At 47.5% G+C, this 19,700-nt stretch overlaps 1 protein-coding gene across 1 annotated transcript; it reads left to right on the forward strand.

Moving 5' to 3' along the window:
- Positions 1-5,251: 5,251 nt before the first annotated feature.
- On the forward strand, positions 5,252-15,021 carry LOC311117348 (stimulator of interferon genes protein-like). The gene is made up of 7 exons (XM_084192305.1): positions 5,252-5,810; positions 6,682-6,908; positions 7,074-7,254; positions 12,410-12,518; positions 12,668-12,909; positions 13,176-13,362; positions 13,738-15,021. Exons 1-7 carry the CDS (start codon positions 5,673-5,675, stop codon positions 13,989-13,991), a joined length of 1,338 nt encoding a protein of 445 aa, XP_084048431.1. The 5' UTR covers positions 5,252-5,672; the 3' UTR covers positions 13,992-15,021.
- Positions 15,022-19,700: the final 4,679 nt, after the last annotated feature.

The raw sequence follows: 19,700 nt of genomic DNA on the forward strand, positions 1-19,700 counted from the left end.
TAGCTTAACCGCGCAGGGGTTAACAATAGACAGTATCTTGAACGGTCCTATAAAACGAGGCGCCATCTTCTTAGACTCCACTTTCAACGGAAGGTCACGTGACTTAAGCCATACCTCTTGACCAGGAGAGTAACCGGGAGCCTGGGACCGGTGACGGTTGGCTTGCCTCTGCATGTACGCCGAAGCTCGGGACAGAGCTACCCTGGCCTTCCTCCAGACCTTGAAGCAGCGGCGCATGTGGGACTGCACCGAGGGTACCGCCAGTTCCCTCTCTTGAGAAGGGAACAGGGGAGGTTGATAACCCAGAGCACACAGAAAGGGAGACAAACCAGAGGAAGCGTTAGTCAAGGTGTTATGAGCATATTCCACCCAGGGGAGCATGGAGCTCCACGACCCAGGGTTAGATCCTGTGACACAGCGGAGAGCGGTCTCCATCTCCTGGTTCGCTCTCTCGGCTTGCCCGTTGGTCTGGGGGTGATATCCAGAGGACAGGCTGGATGTAATGCCCAAAGCTTTACAGAAAGCCTTCCAAACCTGGGAGACAAACTGGGGACCCCTGTCAGAGACAATATCCGTGGGTAGACCATGAGAGCGGAACACATGTTCAACCAAAATATCAGCCGTTTCTCTGGCAGTGGGCAGTTTAGGTAGGGCCAAAAAATTAGCAAACTTAGAAAAACGATCAATAACAGTAAGAATGACAGTCTTTCCAGACGAGGGGGGAAGTCCAGTGACAAAATCCAAGGCAATGTGGGACCAGGGCCGGCTGGGTGTTGACAGAGGTCTTAGATGACCAGCGCTGGCCTGGGTGGAGTTCTTACTACGTGCACATACCGTACAAGCAGCAATGAAGGCTCGAGTGTCCGCCTCCATCCTGGGCCACCAGAACTTCCGTCGCACAAAGTCAAGGGTCCGAGTAACTCCAGGGTGACAGGTAAGGGGAGACGAGTGAGCCCACTGAAGTACCTGGGAGCGAACAGACTCAGGGACAAACAACCGGTTAGGGGGGCCGCTCCCAGGGTCAGCTTGATGATGTTGAGCCTGTCTAACAATCCCTTCTATGTCACATGTAATGGCCGCAATACTGCAGGTAGGAGGCAAGATGGGTTCAGGGTTACTACCAGTATCAACAGCAGAAAAAACACGAGACAGGGCGCCAGGTTTGACGTTGCGTGACCCAGGACGGTAAGACAGAGAAAAATTGAATCTACCAAAAAATAGTGCCCACCTGGCTTGACGGGGGTTGAGCTGCTTCGCTGACTGGATGTATGCCAGATTCTTATGACCCGTCCAAACGATGAAGGGTTGTTCCGCCCCCTCCAGCCAATGCCGCCACTCTTCGAGAGCCAGCTTCACGGCGAGCAGTTCACGATTGCCAACATCATAATTCCTCTCTGCCTGAGAAAGTTTCCGTGAAAGGAAAGCACAGGGATGCAGTTTGTTATCTTCCGGTGAACGTTGTGACAACACCGCACCTACCCCAGTGTCGGATGCATCCACCTCCACGACAAACTGGCGGTCGGGGTCCGGCTGCATCAGAATGGGAGCCGAGGCGAAGCGATGCTTCAGTTCTTCAAACGCTGCTTCGGCCCCTTCATTCCAAGCGAACGGTCGTGCGATGGAGGTGAGAGCGGTGAGTGGTGCCGCAATGCGGCTGTAGTCCTTGATGAACCTCCTGTAGAAGTTTGCAAACCCCAGGAATCGTTGAAGTTGTTTGCGGGTGGAGGGGGCTGGCCAGTCCGTGACAGCAGAGATCTTAGCTGGGTCCATCCGCAACTCCCCCTGAGCTATTATGTAACCCAAAAAAGAGGTCTCAGACACATGAAATTCACATTTCTCCATCTTCACAAACAGTTTGTTCTCCAACAACCTTTGCAACACCTGGCGCACATGCAGTTCGTGTTCCTGGGAGGACTCTGAAAAAAATCAGGATATCATCCAGATAGACAAAAACAAACCGATTCAACATGTCCCGAAGGACATCATTGACTAGTGCCTGAAAAACGGCAGGGGCATTGGACAACCCAAAAGGCATAACCAGGTACTCAAAATGTCCCAAAGGTGTGTTGAAGGCAGTCTTCCATTCATCACCTTTATGAATGCGCACCAGGTGATACGCATTTCGTAGATCCAGTTTAGTGAAGATAGTTGCACCATGAAGGAGGGGAAAAGCAGAGTTAATTAAAGGCAGAGAATATTTGTTCTTAATGGTGATGTTGTTAAGTCCACGGAAATCAATACAGGGTCTGAGGGTCTTATCCTTCTTAGCAACAAAAAAGAATCCCGCTCCTACAGGTGACGAGGAAGGACGAATAATACCTGACGCCAAGGAGTCCCGAATGTAGTTCTCCATAGCCTCCGTCTCCGGGCGGGAGAGATTGTACAGGCGACTGCTGGGGAGAGGGGCTCCTGGCTGGAGGTCAATGGCGCAGTCGTAAGGCCGGTGAGGAGGAAGAGAAGTAGCTCTGTGTTTGCAGAAAACGGATGCCAGGTCATGATACACGTCAGGGACAGCAGAAAGATCCATGGACTCCAGTGGAGGTTGAGGCACAGTGCTGGCAGGGGTCTGAGCAGAACACAAACAATTCACATGACAAAATGTGCTCCATGAAACAATTCTACCGGTCACCCAATCAATGTGTGGATTGTGTCTTATGAGCCAGGGGATACCAAGGACCAGGGGGGTCTGTGGGCAGTCAATTATATGGAATTGAATGTTCTCCTGATGATTACCCGACACTCTGAGACAAACAGGAACAGTCTGATGAGTAATACGGGTCAACAATTGTCCATTTAGCCTCTTAGCCTGCAGCGGACAGTCCATAGGAACAGTCTCTAACTCCATTTGTTGAGCCAACTCTCGATCCAAAAAGCTTTCATCGGCACCAGAGTCAACCAGCGCACTAACCGAGAAATTCTGGGACTGCCACTGGAGGGATGCCTGGAGCAGAATGCGGGGAGAAGAGGAAGAATCTGCTGCTCGGCTCACCAAAACTTCTCCCAATAATGATGAGCCGGCCCTTTTCCCGGACGAACTGGGCAGGAAGGAACGAAATGACCAGCTTCTCCACAATACAGGCAGACCCGAGCCTGAATACGACGTGCACGCTCCTCAGAGGAACACCGTGCACGACCCACCTCCATGGCTTCGGGTTCAGTGCTCCTCGTATCGACTCGGGAAGACTCGGCCTTCTCCGTAGGGAAGATGCGGGAAGGAGTTTGTTGACGACAGACCAGTTGCTTGGAACTAACACTCCTCTCCCGGCGGCGCTCCCGAATCCGATTATCCAACCTGATTGTGAGTGAAATAAGATTATCCAGCGTAGGCGATACATCATATGACACCAACTCATCTTTTAAAGTCTCAGACAAAGCCTTGATGAACACTCCTTGTAATGCCTCGTCATTCCAACCGCTCACTGCCGCTAACGTTCGAAACTCCACTGCCATCTCCGCCACACTGCGAACCCCCTGCCGAAGAGACAACAACCGTTTCGCAGCCTCCTTGCCCCGTACGGGGTGGTCAAAAACCTTCCTCATCTCAGTGGAGAAGGCCACGTAAGCGTTGCAAATGTCCGACTGACTCTCCCAGACCGCGGATCCCCAGGCACGAGCGGAACCGCTAGTAGAGTTGATAAGGTAGGCAATACGGGCTCTTTCTGAGGCGTAGGTGAGGGGCTGTTGTTCAAACACTAACGAGCATTGAGTCAAAAATTCACCACAGGTTCCCATGTTCCCATCATAGCGCTCTGGAGCAGGAACAAAAGGCTCTCTGATCTGGGCTGGAGGGCCAGGAAAAACAGGTGGAGCAGGAGAAGGGGCAGTTTGTATGCCATGCCCGAGGGTTGCATTATTAACTTGGGTAGTAAGGACAGACACCTGATTGGTGAGTAATTGAACCTGATTAAACAGCACCTGACTGTTCTCAGCAATAGTCTTAAACAGGGTATCATGTTGGCCAAGTAAAATGTCCTGATTGGCTATAGCAGTCCGAATTTGAGTGCACTCTGGGGTGGTATCCGAGCTACTGTCTGCTGGGTTCATGTTGGTCAGATCATACTGTCATGATTTAACTGGATTAGAACCCAAATGCAGACAAGTACACCAAGCCAGAGAAGGTTTAACAGGTTTATTTACAATGTTCCAAAAGTCCAGGTTTCCAATAATAGGGGAAGAGCAAGTCCAGGTTACAGGGAGGGTAACAGATCCAGGTCAGGGCAGGTGTGGTACCGTAATGTCCTAGTGTCCGTGGTGAGTCCAAAAGGAAGGTCCGGTAGTGGGGAGCAGAATGGTGGTGGCAGGAGTGAAGCGGAGGCAGAAGTCAGGTTCCCATAATCTGTGGCACAGGAGAAAAGTAAATAGAACAGGCCAAAAACACAAAGAGCGAAAACAAACAGGTTGAGTCGGCAGCGAGACTAACATGGTCGTCTTGACTATGATCTGACGATGAGTGGAAAGTTTGACCGGGTCTTAAAGGCTGAGGTGATTATGGTGAATGAGCTGCAGCTGGAACCCTGACTCCCGCACACCAGACTTCACTCCTGCAATCAAGGACAGACAGAGGGGAGGGGGAGAGCAGAGAGAGAGCTACCTAGCAGCAGTAGGCCTAACACTTCCTTAAATCAACGGCGTCCTAAAAGTATACTTTTTCCTTATTCCTGGCCTTATTCCTTCATGCTTTTCCTGGACACTCTCTCACACTTTTTTCAAGCCAAAATATGTGTGCCCAGTGTCAATAATTTCTATAGACTCTCCCCCCTGTTTGCGTTGTTCCCAACGCAAACAAAGTTAGACATTTAGAACGGACTCTCATCCCACAGCAAATAACAGCAAAGCGCACACACAAGTCCTTTGACGGTACATCTGAACAAACACAGACACAAGCACACGAACCGACCAGCGCCCAAAGAACTGTGAGTAATCTCACCTTATCTGCCGGCGTCTTGAGCGGGAGTCACTTCGTAGCCCATGAATGGAATGCTGAGAAAAGACGTAGCACGTCCCAAATCCTTGTCGCCATTTATGTGGTGTCTCAAAATATGTTGCTAATTATGCTGTGATGATAAGAAGTCCGCTTACACTGTACTTTGATTATAAAGGTTTATTGTATCAAAGATCACAGTATCAATTTACAGACATCTGCAGATATCTGGAGAACAACGGCCCAATCTGTTAATATGTTGTTTTTCTCCTTCTTTGTTTAAGACATGGTATTTGTATCCTATGTGACATAGTATGGCGTGATTTTAATAAACCAATCCCCGGCTTTCACATATCTCTAAATGTCCTCTATTCCAAGAAACCTATGTAGCAATGCTTTTCCAAATGCTTCAGCAAAGCAGAGTAAAGTTAATCTATTACACCATTTGCAAACATCAGCAAAATCAATAGACCTTCAGACACTACACTATCTCTATCTCTTTCTCTTTCTCTATGACTCTCTCTCTCTTTATCTTTCTTGATCACTCTCTCTCTCTCTTTATCTTTCTCTATCACTCTCTCTCTCTCTTTATCTTTCTCTATCACTCTCTATCCCTTTATCTTTCTCTATCACACTCTATCGCTCTCTATTGGTCTTTATCGCTAATTGTGTGGGAAGTATTGCCTCACTTCCGCCTCTGTCAAACTGAAACTGAAACTATTACCCACGTTTGTATAACAGAAAGGGATGGATGGAGAGAGAGAACAGTGAGAAAGAACGTGGAAGAGGAAGAGATCTCTTATTTATCATTTCTATTAATCTCTGTCATTCTTGGATTGTCTCTGTTGTTCTGTTTTCTAGAACTGGGACCACTCCAAACAGAAGAAAGGTAAACCTCAGCAGATTATCAATGTCAGGTGCAAACTTTTGAAAACGTTTGTTTGCATTTGAACTGAACCTTCAAATGAAGATCTGGGTATAGGATAACAATTCCCTCATGGAAAAAAAGTATTTATTGTGTATGAGATTATGTATGTTGTGTGGTATGAGAATGTAGTCATGGAGATGATGGTATGTTTCCATTACTCTGAAGTGCATGGGTAACATCAGGGCACCATTTAATAGCTGATGTATTATACTGGACTAAAATTATTATTTCTAAACTAAATGTGATCCTCTCCCATTCTACCATATATTATATTTGTTTTAAATCAGGCTGAGGGGTTCTCTTAAGGAGATTGGCCATATTATTGTATTCATGATAATCAGATTCCCAATTGTAGGATTATCTCACGTAATTGTTCCCCAGTAATTGAGTTCAGGACTAAAAGATAATCAGGCTTTGCACAATACTGCACAATACTGGACTAGCCAGTTTAGATTTCTGGTAAACCGGCATTATCTTTGAAACAGTGCAAGCAGGTGTGTGTATATAGGAAGTGTAACTACTCCTATATACCACACACACACACACAGACACACACACACACACACATTTGGGTTCTTAGTTGTTCTCAGATGGCTGTTCTTAGTTCGCCGATGTTCCGTACCAGGATGTTTTAATGTGACGTATTCTGAAATCTCATACACAAGATGCCACTGATGAAGAGGATGAAATCTAACCCAAACCCTGGGAATAGTTCCTCATTGAAAGTTATTCCAGAAAAGTTGTGAAAATGACAAAAGGAACAGGAGTTTACTGATGATTACTGTAGTGTTATATCATACTAAGTCATGGTCTCGTTACGTCTGTTCCTCAGATGCAGCAGTTGGGAGGGGAGGAGTGTCTGGTCCCTCAGCCTCGTGGGAGTCTACCCAAAGCCTGTGCGATAGGATTGGCTACCGTGGTGACGGTGGCTATCTTGGTTTTGGAGCCTGAGTGCTTCTTCAGACACGTTGCTGCAGCGATACTCATCCTGACTGTGGGGCCCTCACTGCACGGAGTGTTTCTTCTCTCAGAGGAATGTCTGCATCATGCAAATACCAGGTGAGGGAACTTATTAACTTCCATACTCACAAAACATGGTAGCCGAATAAATTGATTTACATGTTATTTACATGGATATTTACATGTTACCTGCCTCCCTCTCGCTCTACCTCCCTCTCTCTCACTTCCTCTCCCTCTCTCCTCTCTCTCTTTCTCTCTGCCCAGATACCGTGGTGGGAGGCTGGGTCAGATGGTGACAGCCTGTGTGGGTGTGTGTACCCTCCTGGGTGTGGGGTTGGCAGTGCTGCTGTTTGTCTTGACCGAGCCCCAGCCCTGGAGGGACCAGTGGAGCATGGTTATCCTGGCCTGTGTCCTCTACCCTCTACTCAAAACCCTGGGAGTACTGGTGAGATAACAAGCGCCTAATCTGGAACTCTCACACACAGTATGAACCAACACAGGACCCTATGTGTCTCCAGGTTGAGTTTTAATCATTTTATTTTTTGGTCATTTAGCAGACGCTCTTAACCAGAGCGACTTACAGGAGCAATTAGGGTTAAGTGCCTTGCTCAAGGGCACATCGACAGATTTTTCACCTAGTCGGCTCGGGGATTAGAACCAGCGACCTTTCGGTTACTGGCACAACGCTCTTAACCACTAAGCTACCTGCCGCCCCATCATCAGTCTAGTGCTCCAAACTCTTTCCTTTATGCCAATAATAACACTGTTTACCTTCGTAAAGCCAATGAAGGTGAATGATACTGTACGAGACGCATATTTCTGTCCCCTGAAACCCAAAAGAGTAACCCCTATTAGTCAGCTATTAGTCAACCCCTATTAGTCAGCTAATCAGCAGAAGTGGCATGGACTTGTTTTGAAATACACCAAGCAGCTTTCATTTTGTTGTGGTTAATTTCTTCTGAAAATCGTGTTTCCCAAATATTTCTAAGGAAACTAGTATTCTTCCCTAAATCACCACAGAGTAAACATGGAAAGAGCTATGTATCCAGTGAGGTGCAACACACTGTTCATGCAGTCTAGTCCCTGGGACCATTGAGGAACCCTGAGGTTTTCTGACTAGGGCTGTTGTGTTACCATATTACCGCCATGAGTCATGACCGCAGTAAACTTCTACATGACTGTTGAGTCATGGTAATCTCCTCTTATGCAGTCTGGCATTAGTAGTACCCAACTAGCTAACGACCGTCAGGTTGCTAATGGCCTGGTGCTCAGGGCTCTATTGTCCCTCTAACCACTCTGACATCAATTCAAATGCAAACGAAAATCACATCAAATATTTATCATCAAAACAGTTTAGTGCTTTTAAAACTCACCTCAGTGTGATGATCAATTTGAAGAACAACAGGTTGAAACTGAGTGTAAAACATGGTCTTGTGGATGTTGTTTCAAAGCCTAACACAACGAAATGGACAGCGCTTTATAAGGTGATGATTAATTCAAAACATCCATATGCATATTAGATAACAAGGCCGAAAAAAAGAACTTCATTAAAATTATGATTGTGCCGTTATACAATACAAAGCCTATCGCATATTACCCATGGCAGAAAAACATAAAACAAAACTGATTTAAGATGTCTTTGGTACATAATTGTTCTAGCCTATACTCCAAAATTAAACAAATTCGAGTAATGGCCTTTGAGTGTGGACTGTATTATTATGCATACTGGATGGACTGGTTACATTATGCTACACTCCCAAATGTATATACAGTGGGGGAAAAAAGTATTTAGTCAGCCACCAATTGTGCAAGTTCTCCCACTTAAAAAGATGAGAGAGGCCTGTAATTCTCATGATAGGTACACGTCAACTATGACAGACAAATTGAGAAAAGAAAATCCAGAAAATCACATTGTAGGATTTTTAATGAATTTATTTGCAAATTATGGTGGAAAATAAGTATTTGGTCAATAACAAAAGTTGGCTGACTAAATACTTTTTTTCCCCACTGTACATGAGTCTGGGGGTGCTGTTGTTTCATTGATTGTGCAGGGCGACTTACAGGTAGCCTACAATTATAGTGAATTTGTATTTGATTTTGAATAGCTAGTCAAATCAAATCAAATCAAGCTTTATTTATACTGCACATTTCAGACATGGAATGCAACACAATATGCTTCACCGGAAAACAACTAATAAAAACAATGAAAATGTAGTCCCCTGTAGCTCAGTTGGTAGAGCATGGCGCTTGCAACGCCAGGGTTGTTGGTTCGTTTCCCACGGGGGGCCAGTATGAAAATGTATGTACTCACTAACTGTAAGTCGCTCTGGATAAGAGCGTCTGCTAAAATGACAAAAAAAATATATATATATATATATATATATATATATATTCACTACATAACAAACATAAGAGGATAAAAAACAAAAGAACAGGGCCTCCCGAGTGGCGCAGCAGTCTAAGGCACTGCATCGCAGTGCTAGAGGTGTCGCTACAGACTCTGGTTTGAACCCAGGCTGTACACAACCAGCTGTGATCGGGAGTCCCATAAGGAGGCGCACAATTGGCCCAGTGTCGTCCGGGTTAGGGGAGGGTTTGGCCAGGGGGGCTTTACTTGGCTCCTTGTGGCAGGCCTGCAGGCTGACCTTGATTGTCAGTTAAACAGTGTTTCCTCTGACACATTGGTGCTTCTGGGTTAAGTGGGCGGGTGTTAAGAAGTGCGGTTTCAGGGGGATGCATGACTTGACCTCTGCCTCCCGAGCCCGTTGGGGAGTTTCAGCGATGACTAAAAACCAAAGCTAAAAAGGTGTGTTTTAAGATCTCTTTAAAAAATGTCCACAGTTTCGGCCCCCCTCAGGTTCTCTGGCAGGCTATTCCAGAGGCTGGGGGCATAGTAACTAAAGGCTTCCTCTCCATGCCTCTTGGTCCTAGGCATTGGGATAGTTAAAAGGTCTATGCCAGAGAACCTGAGGGACTTACTGGGTACATAACTTAAAATCATGTCTGACATGATGGATTGATTTAAAAACCAATAGAAGAATCTTAAAATTAATTCTAAAACTCACAGGCAGCCAGTGCAGAGACCTTAAAACCGGTATAATGTGTGCTCTCCGTCTGGTCTTGGTCAGTACCCATGCTGCAGCATTCTGTAAGTTTTGCAGTTGACCAATGGCTTTCTTGGGTAGACCAGACAGGAGAGCATTACAGTAGTCAAGCCTGCTTGTAATAAAATCATGAATGTTTCTCTCTGAATCAGCCTGAGAGAAAAACAGCTGCACATTGGGAATGTTCCTCAGGTGGTAAAAAGCTATTTTGGTCACATTCCTTATGTGTGATTAGAAATTGAGTTCAGAATCTAAAATAACACCTAGGTTTTGTACCTGGTGTTTTATCTTTAATGCCCTTGAATTAAAATCTGTGGCCAGATTCTCTCTCTATATTTTGGCTCCAACAATAAGTACCTCGGTCTCGTCTTGATTTAGCTGGAGGAAGTTGTGAGACATCCAAGTATTTAAATGACTAATACAGTCTAATCATTTGTCCTTGGAGCTAAAGTCCTCTGGTGACACAGAAATGGAAAGTTGTGTATCATCTGCGTAGCAGTGAAAATCAGTGATGTGCTTTCTGATAACGCTGCCAAGGGGTACCATATATAAACTGAACAGTACCGGACCCAAAATCTAAACTTGTGGAACGCCACATGTGATATGTATTTTCTCTTAGTAAGGTTCACCAAGGGTGACAAAAAACTCTCAACCGGTTAAATAGGTCCTAAACCAATTTAGAACTGGACCAGAGAGGCCAACCCACCACTCCAGTCTGTCCAGAAGGACATCATGGACAACAGTGTCGAATGCAGCACTTAAATCCAAGAGTACAAGGACAGAGAGCTGTCTGGTATCTATGTTGGCTCTAAGATCATTTACCATTTTCACTATGCTGTGGTGGGCCCGAAAATCAGATTGGAATTTTTCAAAAATACAGTTGGCACTTGAAAAATAATTTTGCTGTTTGAAAACCAATTTCTCCAGAATTTTGCTTATGAATGGAAAGTTGGAGATGGCCGAAAATTGCTAAACGCTGAAGAATCTAGATTACTTTTCTTCAGAAGGGGTTTCACCATAGCAGTTTTTAGTGCAGTGGGGAAAGTGCCTGTGAACAGGGAGTGATTAACAATAGCTTGAACTTCTTCAGATATGCAATTAAAAACTGTTTTGAAGAAGGTGGCGGGATAGGATCGAGAAGGCAGGTAGAAGGCTTAAGTTGTGATATCACTTTCCTGAGCATGTCGGTGTCAACCAGGGAAAATAAATCCATAGTGCCTTTGTGTGGTAGGCTAGGGCACATATCATCAAACTTCTCATCAGGTCTTGCTTGATTGATACCCAGCCTAATGTTTGTTATCTTATCTCTGAAATATACCGCAAACTCATCACATTTAGATGTGGAGGAAAGTTCACATAGGTTTGCGGGGTTAGGATTTATCAGGCCATCAATGGTCGTGTAGAGCACTCTCGAATTATTCTGATTATTAGTGATCAAGTTAGAAAAATGAGCCCGTCTGGCATTTTCTAATTGCCTTGTTATATGCCAAGTTGCTCTCTTGGAATATCATAATGGACCTGCAAATTTGTCTTTCTCCACTTCAGCTCTGCCTTTCTGCAATTTGCAAAGCCCAAATTCGCTATTCCAGTGCATACAGATAACATGTATCCCCCCCCCGAAACTAATTTTACATATTCGTAAAGAGTAGATTACATTTAGAATAGTCTGATGGGTGAAAATATGATCACTTGATAAGAGAACAGCTGTGCAGCTTGAGGCAAGGAACAGAGCACAAGCATATTTTGCGATTTTCTCAATCATCAATAGCCTGTAGTTGCATCATGCAGCCCATATGCAGTATGTTTTGATTTCGAAGACATTCTAAGGTTTGTATCATTGCCAAATAACTCTAAATCTAGCATATAGGACCTGTTTCATATGATCACTTTTATGCTCAACATAGCCACTTCATATGTGCACTTGCTCTGGAATGAGGAAATTATATTTTATTCAGCTAAGTTCAATTATATTCTTCTTACTATAAAATCATATAATATAAAATAATGGCACGGGACTTATAAGCATATATTGTCAGCTAAATGAACAAGCCTACAGCCTATGGCATGGAGCATAGCCAGATAACATACAGTAGGCCAACTCATATTCTGTTCTTCTGAAATATCATAATGTTTCTTTAGACCTGACTAAAATACATAATTGATTTATTGTGATTCATTTGATTAATTCATTCATTTGACTTTTTTAAATGTAGATGTTCCAAAGGCGCGCATCAGTGGCTTGTACAGTATGCAGCTCTTATGTGTGGAGGCCTGGAGATGCTAAATGTGTTTATGTTAATTAACGGTCAATTACTGTGAGACCGGCTGACAAAATGCCACAGCCCTATTTCTGACACCCACACACAAACTCCCACACACAAAGCTCAGCTAAAATGTATAACATTAATTCCTACTTCCCATCTTTTTATCCCATTCTCTTGTCCTGTGAGTAATTCTGGTTATTTTCCGGTTGTTGTTTCTCTCTCCCATGTCCAGGGTCCGTCTGAGGTGGAGGTGTCAGAGATCTGTGAGAAGAGGAAGATGAACGTGGCTCATGGCCTGGCTTGGTCTTTCCACCTGGGCTACCTCAACCTGGTTCTGCCTCGTAAGTAGCATTAATTCATGAAGTGCGCTCATTTCATAAATCAAAAAGCTGTCATGTCAACGTTGTGTGTGTGTTCCTGTTCAAATGTACATGTATCCCATTGTGTGTGTGTGCGCGCCCGTGCATGCATGTGTGTGTTTCTCTGGTAGGGTTGGAGGGTTCTATCGCAGAGTTCCGTGCTTCAAATATGGTAGGTCCGTTTGAGACCAAGGGTTCCAGAAAGCTCCTCATCCTCCTCCCTCTCAACGCAAACATCACTCACAAGCTGGAGGATGCGGACACTAACATCAATTTCCATGACAACCTCCCTAACACAGAGATCGACAGGGCAGGTGTCAGGGGGCGTGTCTACAAGCACAGTGTCTACAGCGTATTGGACAAGGACAGACAGGTAGGCGTGATTCATTTACAGGCACATTCTCAAACACTATCTCAAAGTGAAATGCATCACACTGGCACCACCATGTGGTCAAATTGTGAATCAACAGTGAGTGCTTATGGAGCTCTGGAAAATACTAAAACAAACTTGGAAAAGCCCAACACTTGCAACACCGTGGCCAAATGTGTGGACAATCTATAAACCCATTTGCAGATTTTTTGCACTGAAACGCCTAATCACAGTATCTCCTGTGTGTGTGTGTGTGTGTGTGTCTGTAGGTCCATCACTGTGTGGTGGAGTATGCCACCCCTCTGCTGACACTGTATAAGATGTCTCAGGAGAGCAGTGCAGGGTTTGGGGAGAAGGACAGGAGAGAGCAGGTGCTGCTGTTCTACAGGACTCTACAGGACATACTGGACCGTTCACTGGAGTGCAGGAACCGCTACCGACTCATCCTGCTCAACGGTTAGATATCTGTCTGTCCTTCTCTCTCTCTCTCTCTCTCTCTCTCTCTCTCTCTCTCTCTCTCTCTCTCTCTCGCTCTCTCTCTCGCTCTCTCGCTCTCTCGCTCTCTCGCTCTCTCGCTCTCGCTCTCTCGCTCTCTCGCTCTCTCGCTCTCTCGCTCTCTCTCTCTCTCTCTCTCTCTCTCTCTCTCTCTCTCTCTCTCTCTCAACCTCTCTCTCAACCTCTCTCAACCTCTCTCTCAACTCTCAACCTCTCTCTCTCGCTCTCTCTCAGCCTCCCTCTCTCTCTCTTTCTCAGCCTCTCTCTCTCAGCCTCTCTCTCTCTCTCTCTCTCTCTCTCGTAGTATGAACCCTATATAATTTTTACTTCCTGTAGATGAACATGAGGATGACCCTCACTTCCTGTCCAAGGCCATTCTGAAGAACCTGGATCAGCAGGAGAAAGAAGAGTTCTATGTTCCCCCTGTCATCCCTCAGCCTGAGGTGGGCCGCCCATCCCATGCCCTGCCCCTCATAGATTACTGGCACAGAGCTGAGCCAATGAGCAGGGAGCCTACGCTCATGATCAGTCATGACATGCCACGTACGCTCAGGGAACCGGTTGAGAATTCGGAAGACCTTTCTCCGTGAGACAGGTCTAGAGAGATAAACACACACACACACACACAGAATTATACAACATAATTGGCCCTCATAAATTGCACGTATGTACAACAGCAGCAGCACTAAACCAGGCTGCAAGGAAGGAGCCCTCAAAGACATCTCAAAGTAGAGCAAGAAGGCCTTGCTCTCCCCTTCACCCTGCCACTCATTGGTTTACATACCAGGGTCAGATTGCATACAAACAGAGGAATAACAGAACATTGTTAATGGTCTAATACAATCCTGTGTTGGCTGTAACATTTGGCCACTTACTGTAAGTGTTGTGTTTCTGTATGCATACAAACAAACAGAGTTCAGAGTCAATTGACCATAACAACCCTGCTAATTCCTCTCATTGCGTGCATGTTGTGCTACACTCTCCTCAGCTCTGTAATTCATCTGTCCGTACTGTATGTACAACGCTATGATGGATTTACATTGTTTGCACAGCTTGAACCATGGGGTGAAGTAAACACACACAGAGAGAGAGAGAGAGAGAGAGAGAGAGAGAGAGAGAGAGAGAGAGAGAGAGAGAGAGAGAGAGAGAGAGAGAGAGAGAGAGAGAGAGAGAGAGAGAGAGAGAGAGAGAGAGAGAGAGAGACAGAGAAAGAGAGAGACAGAGAGAGAGTGAGAGTGAGAAGGGGAGAGAGAGAAAGAGAGAGAGAGCCTGAGGGACACTGAATAATAAAATCTGCATAGTAAGCAGTAACTTACTTAATATTATTATTGTTATTACTATTATTATTATTTTTATTATTATTATTGTAGGTAGTAGGGGTGATGGTAATGATAGCAGTGTAATGATGGTGGTGGTAGTTGTAGTAGTAGTAATGATGATGGTAGTTAGTACTGATATAATGGTGAGGATGACAGTTAGTTATAAGTTAGTTATAGTTTCATTTTCCGTGTTTAGACTTTTATATTTGTTATATTTCTTTGGCAACTGCTTTGGCAACAATGTATACAACGCAATGTACAACTCAATGTTTTTCATGCCAATAAAGGAGCTTGAATTTGAGAGGAAAGAGAAAGATCCCATATCTGCATGCCTGGCCTGGGGCAAGGGAGTGGGCTGAGCCTGGGCTGATCATACAGAGGAGAACAGAGCCTGAGTCACAAGTTACCAGGAATGTTATCTATCTACAGTGTACACATGCACATGCACACGCACACACACACATGATCCGGATGATTCCTTTTGAAACACGTATTTGGGATTGCAACAGATACCATATCCATTTGATTGAGTGTCACGGAGACCGCCGAGGCTGCTCCTCCTCCTTGCTCGGGCAGGCTTCGGCGTTCGTCGTCCCCGGAGTACTAGCTACTACCGCTTGAGGTTTTCGATGTTTGTTTGGTTATGTCTAGTTGGTGCACCTGTCTCGTATTCTGTCATGATTATGTCTCCTATAAGTTCCCCTTTGTTAGGTTTGCATGTTGTGTGTTATTGTCCGCATGTTTAGGTTCTGTGTCCGTGGCCTTAGTGGGTATTTTACGCACTCGCGTATTTTGTTACACCTCGTGTGTTTTTTTGGGAGGCTGTTATTTTTGTGTGTGCCTTACTAAGTATCTAGTAAAAATCGTCTTGACTATTCTTCTGTGTCCTGCGCTTGACTCCACCACCGCATCCACATCAGAATCGTTGACAGAATAACACACCACCTATGGAGTCAGCAGGAGCAGCAGGAGCAGCAGAAGCGGTGACCGAGTCACTGGAGGAGCGGGTCAGCAGCCAGATCGCCATGATCCAGCAACTCGGCGCCGCCATGCAAGAGGTTATGAACACCCTGCGCCGATTGGAGAGAGGAGGCTTGCCCACACCTCCTCCTACCGTACCACCACCATCGGCCAGCCCTATCATACCAGCTCCGGAGTCCAGTGGGATTCGGCTCTCGCTCCCGAGGGCATATGATGGCACCGCAGCCGGGTGTCAGGGGTTCCTCCTTCAGGTGGAGCTCTACCTGGCAACTATACACCCGGCGCCCTCGGGATACGAGAGTGTTTCCGCCCTCATCTCCTGTCTCTCAGGCAAGGCTTTAGAGTGGGCCAATGCCGAATGGAGGGGAATAGACGCCGCCACCATCAGCTACGCAGAGTTCTCCCGCCGCTTCAGGGCTGTTTTCGATCATCCCCCAGAGGGTAAAGCGGCGGGGGAGCGTCTGTTCCACCTCCGACAGGGGAGGAGGAGCGCACAGGAGTTCGCCCTGGACTTCCGGACTCTAGCGGCAGATGCGGGGTGGAATGAGAGGGCCCTCATCGACCACTATCGGTGCAGCCTGCGAGAGGACGTTCGACGAGAGTTGGCCTGCAGGGACACCAATTTAACCTTCGACCAGCTGGTGGACATGTCAATCCGTCTGGATACCCTGCTGGCCACCCGCGGACGTCCGGAGTTGGGGCCGTCCATTCCATCCCCCAGCACCTCCGAGCCGAGCCCTATGGAGCTCGGGGGTGCTGGCGCTAGAGAGAGGAGGAGAGAGACCTGGAGGGAGGCCGTCCCCTACACCAACTGTGGCCGTAGAGGACACACTGCGGTTCGGTGCTGGGGAGGGTCTCCAGGGGATCGAGGCAACAGGTCACGCACTGGGGAGTCATTTCAGGTGAGTAGGCGCCCAACTCACCCAGAGCTCTCTGTTGGTCACATATGTATACCTGTAGTATTCCCCCAGGTTGCATCTCATTCCCAGCATAAGGCGCTAGTCGATTCAGGTGCAGCTGGGAATTTTATTGATCGTAAATGTTGTGTTCAGTTAGGGATTTCCCTCCGACCAGTAGAGGTGCCTTTCCAGATTCATGCCTTAGATAGCCGTCCGTTGGGATCTGGGTTGATTAGGGAGGTCACAGCGCCACTAAAGATGAAGGCGCAGGGGGGTCATGAGGAGATCATTCAGTTATATCTGATCGACTCTCCTGCGTATCCCGTGATGCTGGGGATTCCTTGGTTAATCGCCCATGACCCCACCATTTCGTGGCAACAGAGGGCTCTTAAGGAATGGTCTGCCCAGTGTGTTGGGCGATGTCTAGGTGTTTCCGTAGGGGCGACCACGGTGGAGAGTCCGAACCAATTGCCCGCACTGCACATTCCTCCTGAGTATGAGGATTTGGCACTAGTGTTCAGCAAGACTAGGGCGACGCGATTGCCACCTCATAGACAGGGGGATTGTGCGATAGACCTCCAGGCAGGTGCTGCACTTCCACGTAGTCATGTGTATCCTCTGTCTCAAGAGGAGAAGGTAGCTATGGAGACATACATAGCCGAGTCTCTGAGACAGGGATACATACGGCCCTCCACTTCCCCTGCGTCCTCGAGTTTCTTTTTTGTGAAGAAGGATGGAGGTTTGCGCCCGTGTATTGATTACCGTAGTCTCAATCAGATCACTGTAAAATACAGTTATCCACTCCCTCTGATTGCGAGTATGAAGGAATCATTACACGGAGCGCGTTTCTTCACAAAACTGGATCTCAGGAGCGCCTACAACTTGGTGCGTATTAGGGAGGGAGATGAATGGAAGACAGCATTTAGTACCACCTCGGGTCACTACGAGTATCTCGTCATGCCATACGGGTTAATGAATGCTCCTTCAGTCTTCCAATCCTTTGTGGACGAGATCTTCCGGGATTTGCATGGGCAGGGTGTAGTAGTGTATATTGACGACATACTAGTTTACTCTTCTACACGAGCCGAGCATGTAGCCCTGGTGCGTCGAGTGTTGGGTAGGCTGTTGGAGCATGACTTGTATGTCAAGGCAGAGAAATGTCTGTTTTTCCAGGAGTCCATCTCCTTCATGGGCCATCAATTGTCCGCGTCAGGGGTGAAGATGGAGATTGACTGCGTTTCAGCCGTGCGTAATTGGCAGACTCCAACCACGGTTAAGGAAGTGCAGTGGTTTTGGGGTTTTGCTAATTACTACCGGAGGTTTATCCGGGGTTTTGGACAGGTGGCAGCTCCCATCACCTCCCTGCTGAAGGGGGTCCCGGTGCGTTTGCAGTGGTCAGCTGAGGCGGACAGGGCCTTTTGTAAACTGAAGGACCTGTTCACCTCTGCTCCTGTGCTGGCGCATCCGGATCCCGCTTTAGCGTTCCAGGTGGAGGTGGACGCGTCAGAGGCCGGTATTGGGGCTGTACTGTCTCAACGCTCAGGCACGCCTCCTAAACTCCGGCCCTGCGCTTTTTACTCTAAGAAGCTCAGCCCGGCCGAACGTAATTATGACGTGGGGGACAGGGAGCTGCTCGCCGTGGTTCAAGCCCTAAAGGTGTGGAGGCATTGGCTTGAGGGGGCTCAACACCCTTTTCTCATTCTGACCGACCATCGTAACCTGGAGTACATCCGGGCAGCTAGGAGACTGAACCCTCGGCATGCTAGGTGGAACATGTTCCTGGCCCGGTTTGTGTTTAAGCTCACGTACATCCCAGGGTCCCAGAACGGTAAGGCAGACGCCCTGTCTCGGCGATATGATGCGGAGGAGAGGTCCATTGAGCCCACGCCCATACTGCCGGAGTCTTGTCTGGTGGCACCGGTGGTGTGGGAGGTCGATGCGGAGATCGAGCGGGCGTTACGCACCGACCCTACTCCTCCAGAGTGTCCGGTGGGGCGGACGTACGTTCCGCTCGAGATTCGTGATCGTCTCATATATTGGGCTCATACGTCACCCTCCTCTGGACATCCTGGTATCGGCCGGACAGTGCGCTGCCTTAGTGACAAGTACTGGTGGCCAACATTGGCTAGGGACGTGAGGGTTTATGTCTCCTCCTGCTCGGTGTGCGCTCAGTGTAAGGCGCCTAGACACCTGCCCAGGGGGAAGTTACAACCCCTACCCGTTCCACAACGGCCGTGGTCTCACCTATCGGTAGACTTTGTCACGCACCTTCCCCCCTCCCAGGGGAATACCACCATTCTGGTCGTTGTGGATCGGTTCTCTAAAGCCTGTCGTCTCATCCCAATGCCGGGTCTCCCTACTGCCCTACAGACTGCTGAGGCTTTGTTTACCCACGTCTTCCGGCACTACGGGGTACCCGAGGATATAGTGTCTGATCGGGGTTCCCAATTCACCTCTAGAGTCTGGAGGGCGTTCATGGAACGCTTGGGGGTCTCGGTTAGCCTTACCTCGGGTTTTCACCCTGAGAGTAATGGGCAGGTGGAGAGAGTGAACCAGGATGTGGGTAGGTTTCTGAGATCATATTGCCAGGACCGGCAGGGGGAGTGGTCGGGATATATTCCCTGGGCAGAGATAGCCCAGAACTCCCTCCGTCATTCATCTACTAACCTGACACCTTTCCAGTGTGTGTTAGGTTACCAGCCGGTTCTGGCACCTTGGCATCAGAGCCAGATCGAGGCCCCTGCGGTGGACGAGTGGTTTCGGTGCTCGGAGGAGACGTGGAATGCTGCGCACGTTCATTTGCAGCGTGCCATCAGGCGGCAAAAGGCGAGCGCCGATCGCCACCGCAGTGAGGCTCCGGTGTATGCACCAGGAGACCGGGTCTGGCTCTCGACTCGAAACCTGCCCCTTCGCCTGCCCTGCCGGAGGCTGGGTCAGCGGTTTGTGGGGCCATTTAAAGTCCTGAGGAGATTGAACGAGGTTTGTTACAGGTTACAATTGCCTAATGATTATCGCATTAACCCCTCGTTCCATGTGTCTCTCCTCAGGCCGGTGGTAGCTGATCCACTCCAGGACAGTGAGATACGGGAGACTCCTCCGC

The sequence above is a fragment of the Coregonus lavaretus genome, assembly GCF_964263955.1.
Source record: "Coregonus lavaretus genome assembly, contig: HAP1_SCAFFOLD_2035, whole genome shotgun sequence".
NCBI lineage: Eukaryota > Metazoa > Chordata > Actinopteri > Salmoniformes > Salmonidae > Coregonus > Coregonus lavaretus.